Source organism: Neofelis nebulosa, chromosome 4 (genome assembly GCF_028018385.1).
Source record: "Neofelis nebulosa isolate mNeoNeb1 chromosome 4, mNeoNeb1.pri, whole genome shotgun sequence".
NCBI lineage: Eukaryota > Metazoa > Chordata > Mammalia > Carnivora > Felidae > Neofelis > Neofelis nebulosa.
The window spans coordinates 106,724,230-106,740,840 of NC_080785.1; the positions used below are offsets into that span (position 1 = coordinate 106,724,230).

Here is a 16,611-nt window from a genome sequence, read left to right on the forward strand (position 1 = left end):
ACAGGCAGACTGAATACAGTGCAGCAGACCCTTAATCCCAGCCCATCCCATCTCTGGACTGAAGGTTCCACAGCTGCAGGGGTCGGGGTGGGGTCCACCTGAACTCTGCTGGCTCCCGCTGCCTTGCCTGCATCCCCTGCTTCAGCAGGAGGGCCATGTCACCTGCAGTGGGGTCCCTGTAGTTCTTGTTAAACTGGCTCTCTTGCAGCTGACATGGGGCCTCCCTGTATCCACGGGCTCAGAGTCCTAGGACAGGGGGGAACCCAGAATTCGCTTGTAGGGGTGATGGGGCGGCCAAGGGTCCAGGGACCACAACCCTCAAAATTAAGTCCCAAATCTTGGGCCCCGTGTTTTGGGTTGAGATGCTTTTATGAAAGCCCATGGCATGCCTCTGTTCTGCTGTTTTGCGTGACTCCTGTGGCCAGCCCCGTGGCTTTCATGTTGAGTGTCATCCACACCCCAGACCCTAGGCCTGCACCACAGGACAGAGTTTCTGACGCCCCAGAAAAGGCATTTCTGACCACGCTCCCGTGACTCCACGCACTTCCTTTGCCTTTCTCCAGACTTTCCGTGTCTCTGTACATGACTTAGGAGCGGCTTAAAATGTTACCCCAACACCTGATCCTCCATTGCGGACTGTGGCTTTCATCCTCTGGGCTTCCCACAGCTCCAGCTTCCCCCTGGCCCAGTGCTCCCAGGTGGGACCGGTCCCGTTTGCCGGTGGCCTTGAGCTGCCGGCTCCCAGGGCCTGCAGGTCAGATGAGTGAGTGCCGAGGGCGTGAGAGTGAGCAAACCGCCTCCTGGCTCCTGCAGCCCCATGGCTGTCGCTTCTGCTGCCTCTCGTGACTGCACCCGTGTCCCCAGCTCTCTGGTGCTTAGTGTCCCATACCGCTGTGGGGCATTTTACCTTGGAACGCCAGACCTCCCCCCTAGGATGGGGCAGCCACACTCAGCGTTCACGCCTCGCTCTGTTGTGATGCACGGTGTCATCACCGTTCTGGTGATGGCTGGCAGTAGACAGTATGGGTCCTGAGGTGTTGGTATCCTCTGTTACATTCCCTTCCAGTCATGCTGTCCACCGAGATCACAGATGGCTCGGGCTCCCGAGTACAGCCATGTGCCGTGGCGGTGACTGTGCTGCCGCGTCTCCACGGGGGTCTCTGCCTGGACGAGGACATGTGAGTAAGCGGCACAGAGACCCCGGCGCATGCCTGCGTTTCCTCGGGGCCGGGTCTCCCCCGGTCGGCCACGGTTGGAGTAAACGGTGGCTCCTGGGGTCCCATCTTGTCAGGATGAGCAAAAGAAATCATCGTACTGAGACATCATCTGTGTGCCACTCATCCACCCATATACAGAACACAGTCCCGGGGTGCCTGGGGGGCTCAGTGGGTTTAGCATCGGACTCTTGATTCCAGCTCAGGTCATGATCTCATGATTCGTGAGATCGATCCCAGCGTCGGGCTCTGCACTGACAGCACAGAGCCTGCTTAGGATTCTCTCTCTCTCTCTCTCTCTCTCTCTCTCTCTCTCTCTGCCCCCCCCCTTAAATTATATAAACAAACCTTTAAAAAAAAAAAAGAAACATGAAAGTGTTTAATTTTGATGAAGTTCAACATCCTAATTTTTCTCTTTTATCGCTTGTGCCTTTGGTATATCTGTAGGATTTACTCCAGTGTTTTTCTTCCAGGAGATTTCTAGTTTTCTCTCATACCCTGAGCTCTCTGATCCTCTTTGAGCTAACTTGTGTATGTGGTGTGAGGTAAGCCTCCAGGTTCACTTTTGCACACAGGGATGTCTAGTCCTTCTAGTGCTGTGTGTTGAAAAGGTCAGTCTTACTCATTAAATTGTCTTAGTCCTTTTGTCAAAAATCAATTGACTGTAAATGCTATGGATCTCATAGCTCCGTTCATCTCTATGTCTGATTTCATGGCACTGCCACAGTGTCTTAACCACTGTAGCTTTGCAGTGAATTTTGAAATCGGGAAGCATGAATCAACTAACTTTGTTCTTTTTCCACATTTTTTTGGTTATCCTGGATCTCCTGGTTATTGTTAATCTCTGCAAAAAGCCACCTGGAATTTTTATAGGGATTGCATTGAGTCATTTTGAATATCATTGTTTTGAGAATATGAAGTCTTCTGATGTATGAGCAGAGTTTTCCCTTTACTTAGATTTTCATTTCTTTCAGCAACATTGTATAGTTTCCAGTGTATAGGTATTGAATGTTTTTGTCAAATTTAGTTTCAAGAATTTCATTCTTTTTCATGCTATTGTAAATCAAGTTGTTTTCTTGTTCTCTTATTTTGGATTTTAATTGCTAGTGTATAGAGATACAATTGTATCCCACAGCCTTGCTAAACTCGTGTGTCTAACAGTTTTTGAACCCATTCTTTGGGTTTTTCCACATAAAAGAGCATGCTATCTGCAAATAGAGTTTTCCTCCTTTCCAATCTGGATAATTTCTTACTTCTGGCTTAACTGCATTGGCTAGACTCTTCCAGTTCAGTGATGAGTAGAAGTGGCAGGTGTCGAAATCCCGGTCTCGCTTCCAATCGTGGCGGGGAAACATTCCCGAACATTTAGCGTGACCTTAGCTGTAGGTTCCCTGGAGTTGTGTTTTTTTCAGGTCCAAGAATTTCCTTTGTATTCCTAGATTTGGGGTATTTTTTTTTCATGACAGGGTGTTGGATTTTGTCTGTGTTTTGCTAGATCCATCGAGAGGATTAAGTGGGTTTTGTCCATCCGTTACCATGGTATATTACCTTGACTGATTCCCGTACTCGAGTTACTCTTGCGCCCCGGGCACAGACCCCTCTTAGCCATGGTGCGAAGTCCGGCATAAGGACATACCGTCCGGTCAGAGTGTGCACAGCGCTGTGATTGTGGGTGCTGTCTTCCAGCTCCACTGTGAGGATGTGTGCAGACCTTCAGCCTGCTGTAGCCACACTGCCGTCTGCGTCCAGCCCCGCACCGTACCCCCTCGTTTGCCACGATGCATCTCTGTCATTCTGTTTGCCAGAGATCAAGGGTTTTGTGCGATTCTGATGTGCTGCCTCACTGGGTCTCTTTAGTTTCTCTTCACAGACCATCTCTCCTCTGAGCCGTTCTCTGTCTGCTCCGACCTCCTCACCCGCCCAAGAAGATTTCTATCACAAGTACCCCTGTCTCGGTAGGCAGGCCAAAGAGGTTCCCAGCATGTCGGAGCAATCCTGATAACTCCCCGATTTCCTTCAGATATAATTCCAGCCTGAAGCACCTGTCCACCCTCCAGCTGATGGGCAGTTACGCAGAAATCAGGAACTACATCACCATGATCGCCAGGATCCTGAGTCGCTGGGCTGCGGAGGACAGAAGTCCCCCGTGCGGCCAGTGGTCACGAATACAGGATGCGCTGATTTCTTCCGCATGCAGACTGCCTTCCACAGATCAGGTACCATCAGGGGCAGGGCGCGCTCGGTACCTGTGCGTGGGCATCAGGTAGCAGGGCCTGACTCACCAGCAAGCGGCCTTACTAAAGCAGTCAAGAAAGAGGACCAGGAGGGTGTGGCTTGGCCACGAGGCTGTGGCCTCTGTCACGTGTGCTCATTCTTCCACAAACAAATGCTGTCGGTTCACAAGAGAGGCCGTGCAAGGTGGTTACCACTGCAGATCACTGTGATGTGACCCATCTGACTCTGTCTTGTCAGTGACATGCCGGAGTTACGTGTATGATTATGTGCAGCTTCTAAGGAAATGGGCATGTGTTCAAATGTCACTGCCCTTGGTCACTGCCCGTCTGCACCTGCTGTCCCTGATTGCCACTAGAGAACACTGGCATCTTAGAACATGTGTCATTGTAGTGTTGATCCTTCCTGAACTGGTGCTGTTCCTTCCTCCAGGACTCTCTCCCCCTTGTCCCAAGTTTCCCTGAGCTCTGCCCTCCCTCTCCTTCCCCTCCGGTCACACTCCAGGTGGGCTGGGGGAGGCAGACACCCTGCTCCCCCTGGGAAACTCAGGTCAAGGGGACCCTGGGTCCCTCCACGGTCCCTCGCCTCAGAGCCCCGGAATCCGCTCCGGCTGCAGGAAGGAGCACACGGTGAACCGTTTGACTTTAAATTGCATAAGTAACCTTCCCTTTTGCCTCCTTCTTGTGCTTGCTTGTTTCTCCGGGTCAGGAGGAAATGCTTGATTCTGTTCTCCTGTTCAGGGACCTCCTGCGCTTCCCTCACAAGGTGAGTGCTGTTTCTTGCCAAGTATATTTTCCTGCTTTTGTGCCTAACTGGGAGGATCTCCGTCCGTTCTCGAAGAACACACAGTATAGGGTTTGACCCTTGAATTAGAAACGGGACTTCTCTCGCAAATTCACCTGAATAGCACGGCGCATCCCAGAGCACGGGGCAGGAAGGTCTCCCTAATACAGAAGTTTGAAGACCCAAAGTAGAGACGCATTACGACGGTGTCGTCCGTACTACACATACTTCTGGTTAAGGGGGTCGCTCTCTGCTAGTAATCTGGGTGCTGGGTTCTCCAGTCCACGCCTTCTTTCTCCTCACATCTCTGGCCCCACTGCCCCCATTCCCCAATGTTCTCACTGCCTGCTCGCTGGGAGGGGAGAGGAGACCCCACCGAGGTCGTCTTCACCAGCCCTCAGAGCGAGCTGCAGCCCAGCCTGTCTTCCAGGGCCCCCCCTTGCCCTGGCAGGGATGCCCCACAGCCAGGAGGGCTCACCCCCTACTTGTGCTCAGTCCCATCCGGGCCGCCTCATCGCTCCCTTGTAGCAGTGTGACTGCTGCCCCCTGGCATCGTGCGGGCCCCTGTGTGGTTACAGGTGGTGGCCCCTCTTCAGAGCAGAACCTGCAGAAGGCGGGCTCAGCCCACCATGACTCACACACAGGTAAGCTGTCGGGATCTGGCTGCCTGCCCCACCTCACCACAGAGCCTGCTCCTGACCCAGTACCTGCAGACTCCTGTGCTGCCTGGTCTGCCCCACAAGGGACCCCTCTGGGCATAGCCTCTTTGCCTGTGACCACTGTGGGCGCCTCCCTTCTCCGTTGCCTGGCAGGTGCACAAGGATCTCATCACGGCCTTTTCGATTAAAGGCAAGTGATGTTGCTGAACTGATGGTCTCCACCCCTGTCCTGCCCAGGAACTCCTCTATGTAACCCCTGACTCTGCTCCCTGCCCCTCCGTCTGTGCTCCCTGCATCTCCAACTGCTCCTTGCCCCTCTAACTGCTCCCTGCCCCTCCAGCTGTGCTCCCTGCCCCTCCAACTGTGCTCCATGCACCTCCAGCTGTGCTCCATGCACCTCCAGCTGTGCTCCCTGCCCCTCCATCTATGCTCCCTGCATCTCCAGCTGTGCTCCCACCCCTCCAGCTCTGCTCCCTGCCCCTCCAACTGCTCTCTGCCCCTCCAGCTGTGCTCCCTGTGCCTCCAGGTGTGCTCCTGCCCTTGCAACTGCTTCCTGCCCCTCCAACTGTGCTCCTGCCCCTCCAGCTGTGCTCCTGCCCCTCCAGCTGTACTCTTGCCCCTCCAGCTTTGCTTCCTGACTCTCCAGCTGTGGTCCCTGCCTCTCCCACTGTGCTCCCTCCCTCTCCCACTTTGCTCCTGCCCTCCAACTGCTCCCTGCCCCTCCAGCTATCCTCCCTGCCCCTCCAGCTGTGCTCCTGCCCCTCCAACTGCTCCCTGCCCCTCCAGTTATGCTCTCTGCCCCTCCAGCTATCTTCCCTGCCCCTCCAGCTGTGCTTCTGCCCCTCCAGCTGTGCTCCCAGCTGTGCTCCCTGCCTCTCCCGCTGTGCTCCTGCCCCTCCAATGCTCCCTGCCCCTCCAACTGCTCCCTGCCCCTCCGACTGCTCCCTGCTCCTCCAACTGTTCTCCCTGCCCCTCCAGCCGTGCTCCCTGCCCCTCCAGCTGTGCTCCCTGCACCTCCAGTTGTGCTCCTGCCCTTCCAACTGTTCTCCTTGCTTCTGTTGTGCTCCCAGCCCCTCCAGGTGTGCTCCTGCCCCTCCAGCTGTGCTCCCTGTGCCTCCAGTTGTGCTCCTGCCCCTCCAAATGTGCTCCCTGCCCCTCTAGCTGTGCTTCTCCCCCTCCATCTGTGCTCCCTACCTCTGCCAATGTGCTCCCTATCTCCCCTACTGTGCTCCCTGCTTCTCCAACTGTGCCCACTGCCTCCAGAACATTCCCTCATGAACACAAGCTCCTTTCACTCCTCTGCACCCATATAACCAGGGCTGTGACACCAGCCCAGCCCATGACACAGGTGTGGCAGGAACGAGGGACTGAGTGAGGACGTGGATGACTGTCACCTTGTTCCCTCCCTCCTGCCCAATCCACGTCTGCATCACCTTGAATTGCTCCCTGTCAGTGACCTGGGGAGGAAAGCTGGCCCCCAGCAGGGACACATCCCCACAACTGCCCAGAGCAGACCTCAGAGAAGACACTTTAGTCAGTGACGCTCTCTGCCTTTAAGGCATTGGTGGCTTCCTGGCACCTTGAGGACAGAGTCCGTTCTCCCACATCTCACACCTGGGCTTCACTTGCTCTGCGTCCTCTGCACTTCCTCTCACACCTTCCATGGCCACCCGCCATGTTCCTGTCACCAAATATTCCTTGCACCCCTGAACCTGTATGTTCTCCCTCAGCCTGGAACGTTTCTGCCCCTCTTCCCGGGGAAGATACCGTTTTCTCCCCCAAAGCTAGGTTCAGGTGGTGCGTTCTCGGTGGGCTCTCCAGGGCCCCTGCAGGCAGAGCTCACTTGTTCTGGACAAGTCTGTAAGTGACCGCGTTAGGGCACTTTAGCACCTCTGACTGGTGATCACTTTCTGCATGCCTGTCTTTGACCTCCAGGCGACTTAGCCTGCTAGGATCTCACACCGGCTTGGGACAAGTAGTGGACCATCCCCGGCATGTCAGCAGCCTGTCCCCGTCATGCGCGCATGCACAGGTGTCAGCGGGTGGGCTTCCCAGGGTGACGCGGGCACCCTGGGTCCTGTCAGCCCGTGCCCCCGAGGCTTCCCAGGCTGGAGAGAGGCAGAGAGAAGGGGCACCACTCATCAAGGATGTTGCCCATAAGTGCCATCCCGCACCCCATCACATCCCCCTGAGAGGACCCGTCACAGGGCTGCTCCTGGGCTCTGGGCACCTGGGAATGGAATTACTCCTCTGGGCCAGGGGGATGACTTGATGGAAGCCGAAGACATCTGCATAGGTCCCGCTCCCCTGTCTGCGCACCCCGGGGTCTGTCACGGTCCTGGCCTCAGTGTGGGCAGACCTTAGCAGGGTTGTCATTTGCAGAAACCATTTCCAATAGTTTTGATTAAAAAGTAGCCAGTGTTGGGGCACCTGGGGGCTCAGTCGGTTAAGCGTCTGACTCTTGGTTGCATCTCAGGTCATGATCTCGCAGTTCGTGAGTTTGAGCCCCGCATCGGGCCCTGTGGTGACAGTGCAGAGCCAGCTTGGGATTCTCTCTCTCTCTGCCCCTCCCCTGCTCATTCTCTCCCTCCCTCTCTGTCTGTCCCTCCCCAGCTCTTTCTCTCTCTCCCTCTCTCTCTCAAAATAAAATAAACTAGGGGTGCCTGGGTGGCTCAGTCGGTTGAGCGTCCGACTTCGGCTCAGGTCACGATCTCTCACTCCGTGAGTTCGAGCCCCACGTCGGGCTCTGGGCTGATGGCTCAGAGCCTGGAGCCTGCTTCCGATTCTGTGTCTCCCTCTCTCTCTGCCCCTCCCCCGTTCATGCTCTGTCTCTCTCTGTCTCATAAATAAAAAACGTTAAAAAAATAAATAAATAAAAATAAATAAATAAATAAACTAAAAAAATGGCCAGTGTGAAAAGTGGGCATAATGTGTTCTTTGAAGGCATTTGTTTTACTTGAAATAAGAACTTATTATTTCAATTCTGAGAAGTTACTTTGTGTATGGTGCCTGTAATAGCAGTTTCAGTGTGTTTCCAGGCGAGTTTCATCTCATTGCTGGTGAAAGAGTTTGATGTCAGGAAGTGTTTCCAAGCCACGTTCTGGCTAAACAAGCATGGCTGTCAGAAAGTAGAATCTTATTTTCGTTTCATCGATACCCATTTACTTGGCAATTGCCGGGAGCTGCCAGGGCACAAAGGAGGGACACATTCAGTGCTGTCTTTGGGGCACCCATGACAGGCGCTAAATGCGGAAACAGACACGCTTCGGTAAATATGCCAGGTCCTGTAAGGAGGAGGGGCACAGGGAGCTCCAGAAACACGGGCAGTGATGCAGAGTACTTTGCCTGGTGGGCACTTGACGTTGGTTTTAAAAGATACATGGGAAAGAATCATGATTAATCCTGTCCGGTGCAGTAATGGTGTCATGGGCACGTCTTCAGAAAGAGTTCTCATGTCAGCCGTACACACTGACGTGTTCGTGCATGGAAACAGTAGAAACCATGCAATTTGTTTTTAAATATCTGCTTAGAAACCAAAGGAGAGGGAGAAAATCTCTTGTCGATGAGTAATAATCACAGCTGGGTTATTCTGTTTTCGTGTATGTTTGAAAATGGTCCCTATTAGGAGTTTAGGAAAAAAGAGAGTAAAGTAGGATTTTGCCAGCAGACGCAGGGAAGGGACACTGCAGGGCAAGACGTTGATGCTTGGAGAACCATAAGAGGGTCGCTGGGTTCAGACCCAGCAGCGTCTTTGCATAACGGTTATTAGAGACCCTTATTTTCTCTGGTCGTTTCATGGGTCAGGAAACCGAAGACCAGAGAGGAAATTGGCACCTCTGAATTTGGCCAGTCTTCCACTAGGCAGAACCCAGGCTCGAACCCCACCATCTGGAGCTGTGGTGCTGCATTTGCTGTTTCCAGGAGTGATGGAGGAGACAGGTGCAGAGAGACTGGTTACACCTTTGCTTCTCCCGCAGGTAAGCTTTACGAGTGCAGCTCTCGTCCTGAAGTCCACCCAGGCGCTCCTGGCTCAGAGCCTGCTCTCGGGGAGGCCCGCGGTGGCCAAGGGCACGATGCTGGAGCTCATACTGCTGGTGTCTGCCATTTGGGAAGTGTCCGACCAGGAGACCCCGAGGAACGTGGGCTTCCTCCAAGAAGAGGGCATTAAGGTCATCTCGGCCCTCTTGTTGGTAAGTCAGACTTCATCTTCATTGGTAACAGCCATCCCCTCTCGTGGCTGCTTCTAGACACCGAGACCATAACTGGTTCCTGAAGTTCCGTGTGGCTTGTTCTGGGTGGTCGTGGGCGCCTTTGGAGATTTTTGGTTTGAATTTCGAGTGTTTCGTGTGAACGCTGTAACGTTCACGATGAAACTTTGCTTCCGTTCCATCCTTCGTGTTTTGGTAGAGTCCCTTTTGGGGTGTCTGGAGCGGTGCCTGACTTAGAGACGGCATTTCTGAGCACACTTTCTGCTTCTTGAGGAGCAAAGTGAAGTAATACAAATGATTTCTAATGTGCGTTAATGTGAAAAGCAGCCGTCTGATACATAACTACCTCCCTCCTGTCCAGACCTACTGGTTTAACCGATACTTGGGAAATCAGAAATACACAGATGCTCCCCTCATAGCAACTGATTAGCAATTACGCATTTAGAAACACGAGCTGCTCACCTCACACCCACCCTGCACTAAGCCCCAAGGCACGCACTCCCGTCTACACAGCAAGACCACACAGTATTTTTTTTAAAATTTTTTTTTTTTTTCAACGTTTTTTATTTATTTTTGGGACAGAGAGAGACAGAGCATGAACGGGGGAGGGGCAGAGAGAGAGGGAGACACAGAATCGGAAACAGGCTCCAGGCTCCGAGCCATCAGCCCAGAGCCTGACGCGGGGCTCGAACTCACGGACCGCGAGATCGTGACCTGGCTGAAGTCGGACGCTCAACCGACTGCGCCACCCAGGCGCCCCAAGACCACACAGTATTGAGGCTCTTTCTGGATGGGCTGAGAAACCGGAAGGATAGCAGTTGTCGCAAAACAAATAGAAGGATAGCGGTTGTCGCAAAGTGAATAAAATGTTCCAGGCACAGGGCCCAAAACCAAAGAAAACAGGTTGTGTGCTACTGGTATTTGGTGTTTACATCCCCGTATCACCAGCTAGTCCAAACTACCTTGAGATGAGCTACCTTTTCATGACTTTGTCTCCCCCCTGCTTCTGGATTCGAGACCGCGTACTCATTTGTGCTGTGAGCGTTTGACTCTCTGCTGTTCCAGGACAGTCTCTCTGCAGCCAAGGAGCGTCAGCTCTGCGTCAGCGCTGGGCAGATGGAGTTCTGCACACTTCTTCATCACGACCGTCAGGGCGCCATGCAGAGCCTGGGCCCCGTGCGCGTGCATTTACCCGGCGGCCTGGCCGGACAGAGGCCTGCGGCGGCGGGGATGCAAAGCCCGTGTTACATTAGCCAGCTCATGCTCTTCAAGAAGAACCCATATCCGGGGCGACGAGCTCCCGGCCAGGTACCATGCGGCGGGTGACCCATCCCTTCCAGTGAGCACCTCCACCGTGCAGTGGTTACGCTTTGATGATGAAGAGAGGGGTCAGCGTGGCACGTTTCACTCAGGTCCAAGAGCGGGGCCGCTTACAACGTGCGGTTGGCTCTAGTTTTCTCAGAAGAAGCTTTTAGCAAAACTAGGTCTCCCTGGGATCCTGGGACCTGGGCCCACTCAGTATTGCCTAAGGGGCCGTTACCTGTTTCTGCAAATCAGAGGAAGAATGTAACTCCGTGAGACTTGAGACGGGGCTGCCTTGGGCCCACTAGCCTGAACCTCTTGTCTTCCACACTTACCTCACCGGCCCCTCGAGGCTGAACCAGCAAGCGTGGCCGCTGGGTTCTTGGGGGATTCGGCAGAAGAGGGGACCAGAGTTAGAGCAGGGTGTGAGAATGGGGAGGTCGGGGAAGGTGGGGCCAGCTCTTGGCGATTCTGGGAGCCCCTGCTTCACCTCCTGCGCCCGGAAACCACCTACAGAACCCCATCGTCGCAGGAGCTGGGAGGGCAGAGTCGGCGTCCTCCGTGTGTCCCACACCCCCCACTTGGCTCAGGTACCCGGTAAATGTCTGACGACTGAATGACGTACAGCTTATCTTGGTGAAAAATGCTCATCTGAGAAAACATCGACTTGTTGTTATTTTCTTAGGGAAATAGAAATGGCTAGTCAGCATATGAAAATCATTTTTTTTTTTACATTTATTTATTTTTGAGAGAGATGGAGTGCAAGCTGGGGAGGGGCAGAGAGAAAGAGGGAGACACAGAGCCTGAAGCAGGCTCTGGGCTCCGAGCTGTCAGCACAGAGCCCGATGCGGGGCTCGAACCCATGAACTGTAAGATCATGACCTGAGCCGAAGTCGGTCACTTAACCGACTGAGCCACCCAGGCGCCCCGAAAATCATTCAAATTAACAAACAGGAAATAGAAATCAAAATGATTTTTTTAACACGCAGCAACACAGTTCTTTAGAGAGACTCGCTTCTGGGGAGGCACGGCGAACAGGTGTCCACGCTGCATGTTCTCTGAGCAGCTTCATGCGCTGGACCCGCTGCTACACTGAGCCTACAGAGGAAGGGGAAAAAGAGCTATTCAAAGCAAGATGTGATGTTTTACTTATTTATTCAAAACAACATTATGTGTGATCACTTAAATAGAAATGTATCTAAATGTTCGACAGAGGGATCCAGCTCACTGGTGATTTAAATGAATTATTATCCATGCATCACCAGTTGAAATTACATGAGTCGGGGGCTTTTAGTGACTTTGGAAGATTCTGTGCAAACAGTGAGGAGAATGCTTTGCGTGCCCAGTATGTGTCTGGGGCACAGAGACGGGTCGGGACGCAGCACCCCAGACAGGTTCTCTGAGCCACAGTGCCACAGGCCAGCTATCCGTGTCTCTTCTGTACGCCTTTCTGTACCTTCCTGATTGTCTACGATCTGCCGCTGTTCTTCTGGTGTGAGCTGTTAAAGTGAAAGACGAAACTACTGTAGAGACTTTAGAAATTATTAATATAATAAGAGAGTAATCACAGTCCTGCCTTCCTAACCAGTAAAGGGAGCCCTGTTTCTCCACCCCGCCCCCTGCTGTCGGGTTCCCAGTACTGCCGCTCGGCTCCTAGATGCTCCTGTCTCCGCAGATTGGCCCGCTTGTTGCCCTGTCCCTGTTCACCTGCTCCGGCAGAAGGCCCATCAGCAGGCAGCAGCTGAGGGAGCCTGTGGTCGTGGAGTTCGGGGAGGAAGACGCCCTGGTGAGGGGGTCTTGCCCAAGCCACCTCGACTTCACGTAGGCCGCGCGGCCTCATGTGCCTTGACTTTTCCCAAGGCAAATTTTGCTGACCTCGCTTTCCGTGTGGTGACAGGGTAAGAGGAGAAACAGGACGACCTTTGCGTTGCTTCGGGAGACAGTGAATTTTCATCGGTTCACCGGGCGTTCCCAAAGCCCCCAGGAGTCTCTGCAGATAAGGATAGAATTCTCTAGGCCCGTTTCAAGAGCGTTCCCGGTCATGGTGCTGGTAAGGTGTGTTGTGGGGAGGCCACCAGGGTTTCTTTCCAGCCAGCGACAAAGTCCTTGCAAAAAGCTACGGAGTAAATTTACTTTTAATTCTTTTTTTATGAAGTTTATTTATCTTGAGAGAGAGTGGGGAAGGGGCAGAGAGAGGGGGAGAGAGAGAATCCCAGGCAGGCTCTGCACTGTCAGCAAAGAGCCTGGCTTGGGGCTCAAACTCATGAACCTGGAGATCATGACCTGAGCCAAGATCTAGAGTCTGATGCTCAACAGATTGAGCCACCCAGGCGCCCCCAGGGAGTGAAATTCACTTTTAATGCAGTCCTGAGCTCATTGTCTAACAATTATGTGCCATATGTGACATGGTCACCTGCTCACAGAATAAGCTTCCTGCCGAGTTTTTCCTGATTTTGGATTCCTACCTGCTCAGCTTATTAGCATAAGAAACGCCCAAATACCGGTGGCCTCATTAGGAATCCACTTCTCCCTCACCGTGTAGACCTGGGTCAGAATCCTCTTACTTTGTTTATTTTTCTAAGAAGAAAAAATGCGTTCAAAGAGATGTATCTGAGGAGACTTGGTAAACGAGTCCTGTCTCTCAGTGATGTTGAGTCGGTGAGGCCTCGGGAGGCCCGCCCTATGGATACATCACAAAGGAACACAGGTGAATGACCGCCGGGAAGGTTTTTAGGAATGAATCCTGCATGAACAGAGCCAGCAGACGCCGCCGGCACTGAGAGCTCACGTCTGTCTGGGTGGGCCCGGGGATCTGCTTGATCATTTCTCCTCCCCGAGGGCCACGTCCTTCAGCTGTCGGACAAAGCTTTCCTCCGTCTGTCCTGCTGCCCTGCCTAGGTGGGCACCTCAGCTAGGTGTGTCTTCCACAGGGTAACGTCCACACCGCATACAGCATGGACTCAGTGTATGTCGGCTGACCCTCATCTGGTCACATGAGCTGACCCACTGAGTGGGAAGCATGGCTCTTTGCTTTTAAAAAAAAAAAAAAACACATTTATTTTTGAGAGAGAGACAGAGTGTGAGTCCGAGAGGGGCAGAGAGAGAGGGAGACACAGAGTCTGAAGCAGGCTCCAGGCTCCGAGCTGTCCGACGCGGGGCTTGAACTCACGAACCATGAGATCATGACCTGAGCCGAAGTCAGACGCTTAACCGACTGAGCCACCCAGGCGCCCCAGAAGTTTTTATTTTTAATGCAGTGAAGGGAGGCAGGGCGTGTAGTTCTTACTGAGAGCCGGTGCTGCCGGGGGACACGCACAGTGGCCCCTTGGAGTCCCAGCCCACGTCCTTGTCCTTGCACAACGTCGTATGACAGAGGTCCTCAACAGGAAAAAAGCAAAACAAAACTGGACACTATTGCTTTGCTTTTCCTTCCTAGGTTCTCTGAGAAACCTACTCCTTCCGATTTTCTTGTGAAAAAGGTCTACGTCTGGGATGAGCCGATGGTACACATGTATGTCCCTGCCGCTTCTCTGAGAGGTCAGTGCACAGGATCTCACGAGCCTTAGTTGTCCGTGTGATGACAGCAGCTGTTGCAAGACACGCACAGACAGCGGGGACTTTCCTACTCCTGGTGGAAGTGTCATGCCGCGTGCAGAGGCGGCCCGTGTGCGTCCAGCCTGACCCCGGTGTGCAGCGGTGCCCTGGGCTGTGGTCGCTGACCCTGCCCATCTCCCCCTCCACAGCACCTTCCCGCGGCTTCCGGTTTCTGCAGCGCCTCCCTTCCTGGCCTCCGCTACCCTCTGTGGACCCTCCAAACTCCTCTTTGGTGGACCTTCCCCGACCCCTGGGATCTCTCTGCTGGCTGCTCCTCTGACACCTTGTGTTTGCCTCTCCTGTTTGCTGCTCTGCCTCCCAGCATCAGGGCCATGACTTGATGGCCTCCCTGCAGCCCCAGGACCTCTCCCGGCCATCAGTGGGCAGGGCAGGGCAGGGTTGGTCTGGGCCGACCCTGTTTGCTTAGGCTCCTGAGTCTCTGTTGTTCCCAGAAGGCAAGAAACAGGCTGGCTGCTTCGGGGCGTCCACACTCCATAAGCACGTGGGCCCAACCAATTCCGTGGGCTGTGGACCTTGCACAAGCATTGGCTTCTGGCGGGCGCACCTGTCGCCTCTGTTTTCACGTTTCTGTCGGATCTCTTTTCCTCTGAGAACCGGGCACTGTGAGCTCCTTGTATCTTTTCAGCATGGACAACATGGTTAACCATCTTCAGATTCTCACTGGCAGTTTAAAACACTTTGCCTTTGATGTTTCTTTTTAATAGTTTTTGTTTGTTTGTTTGTTTAGTTTATTTATTTTGAGAGGGAGAGAGCCAGTAGGGGAGGGGCAGAGAGAGACAGAGAGTGAGAGAGAGAGAATCGCAAGCAGGTTGCGTGCTGTCAGCACAGAGCCTGACGCAGAGCTCAAACCCACAGATCGTGAGATTGTGACCCGAGCCGAAATCAAGAGTCAGATGCTTCACCGACTGAGCCACCCAGGCGCCCCTCCATAGTTTTTTATTGTAAGAAATTTCAAACCGACAGAAACCTAGGGAAAAAAAGAAAAAAGGTTGCAATTTATATGTCATTTCAGCATTATTTCACACGTTTAAAGATCACTACCTCCTTTTTTGGTGACCTATTCATATATGCCCATTTCTCTCTCAAGTTTATTTTTTCCACATTTTTTCTATATTTTTCTATATTTTTTTACTTTGTTTTCATTGGGTTTTTTTTTGCATTGCAAACTTTTTTTTAAGAGTAAAATTTATCAACTTGTTTTAAGTTACTCTTAGATTTTGAGTCCTAGTTAGAAATTCGTTCCTTATACCCAGGTTCTGAAAGAAATCATTCACATTTAGGTTTTCTTTTGGTGTCTATATTGCTTAATTCGTTTGTGTTTAGATCTCTGATCGATGCTTCTCACTGTAGGTGGTGTGAGATACAGGTTGATGTTCATATTTTTTTGAAAAAATTTTTAATGTTTATTTTTGAAAGAGACAGAGACAGAGCACGAGCAGGGGAGGGGCAGAGAGCAAGGGAGACACAGAATCCAAAGCAAGTTCTGGACTCCGAGCTGTCAGCACAGAGCCCGACACGGGGCTCGAACTCATGAACTGTGAGATCATGACCTGAGCCAAAGAACCGACTGAGTCACCCAGGCACCCTAATTTCACGTTTTTACAAGTAGTTGGTTGTCTCAAAATCATTTATTAGGGACAGGTCTCCAGGGTGGCTCAGTCAGTTAAGTGTCCCTCTACAGCTCAGGTCACGATCTCACGGTTCAAGAGTTCAAGCCCCACATCGGGCTCCACACTCTCTCTCCCTCTGTACCTCGCTCATATGAGCTCTCTCTCTTTCTCTAAAAAAAAAAAAAAAAAAAAAAAAAAAAAATTAGTGTTTAAAAATCTTAAGGGCAAATTTTAAATAAATGGACTGTTAAATTTTTTTAAAGATTTTATTTTTAAGTAATCTCTATACCCAATGTGGGGCTTGAACTCACAGCCCTGAGATCAAGAGTTGACACACTTTACTAACTGAGCCAGACAGGCACCCCAAATATTTTTGTTTCTAAGCATAAAAGTCATCCAAAAGTGACCGGCTGCCTCCTCATGGTTACCGCACTGTTCTTACCATGACGACAGCAGACTTGGGACGTGCTGGTATTTGGCAGGAGGCTGAGGGGCCAAAGAGAGCAGGGGTGGGTGGTGTGGAGTTGGAGAGTATGACTCCTGCCCCCTGCCCCACTGCCCACTACCCCCCTACCCACTGTCCCACTGCCCCCCTGCCCACTACCCCCTACCCCCCCACCTTCTGTCCCACTGCCCCCTGCCCCCAGCCCCTACCCCCCTGCCTGCTGTCCCACTACCCCCACTGCCCCCTGTCCCCCTGCCCCCTACCCCCCTACCCGCTGTCCCACTGCCCCCACTGCCCACTACCCCTACTGCCCCCTGCCCACTACACCCCTACCTGCTGTCCCACTGCCCCCACTGCCCCCTGCCCCCATGCCCACTACTCCCCTACCTGCTGTCCCATTGCCCCCACTGCCCCCTGCCCCCCTGCCCACTATCTCCCTACCCGCTGTCCCCCTGCCCCCCTGCCCACTGTCCCCCTACCGCTGTCCCACTGCCTCCTGCCCCCAGCCCCTACCCCCCTACCTGCTGTCCCATTGCCCCCACT

General features: G+C 52.9%; 1 protein-coding gene across 11 annotated transcripts in view; it reads left to right on the forward strand.

Annotated features, from left to right (window-relative positions):
- Window positions 1–16,611, forward strand: part of PKD1L1 (polycystin 1 like 1, transient receptor potential channel interacting) — a 125,891-nt gene that overhangs the window by 60,708 nt on the left and 48,572 nt on the right. For all 11 annotated transcript variants that reach the window (XM_058725593.1, XM_058725586.1, XM_058725590.1 and 8 more), the window contains 8 exons: window positions 1,067–1,178; window positions 3,235–3,430; window positions 4,155–4,211; window positions 8,866–9,078; window positions 10,162–10,404; window positions 12,074–12,184; window positions 12,296–12,453; window positions 13,835–13,935. In XM_058725593.1, the coding sequence (XP_058581576.1) occupies window positions 1,067–1,178; window positions 3,235–3,430; window positions 4,155–4,211; window positions 8,866–9,078; window positions 10,162–10,404; window positions 12,074–12,184; window positions 12,296–12,453; window positions 13,835–13,935 (1,191 nt within the window). The remainder of the gene's footprint in view (window positions 1–1,066; window positions 1,179–3,234; window positions 3,431–4,154; window positions 4,212–8,865; window positions 9,079–10,161; window positions 10,405–12,073; window positions 12,185–12,295; window positions 12,454–13,834; window positions 13,936–16,611) is intronic.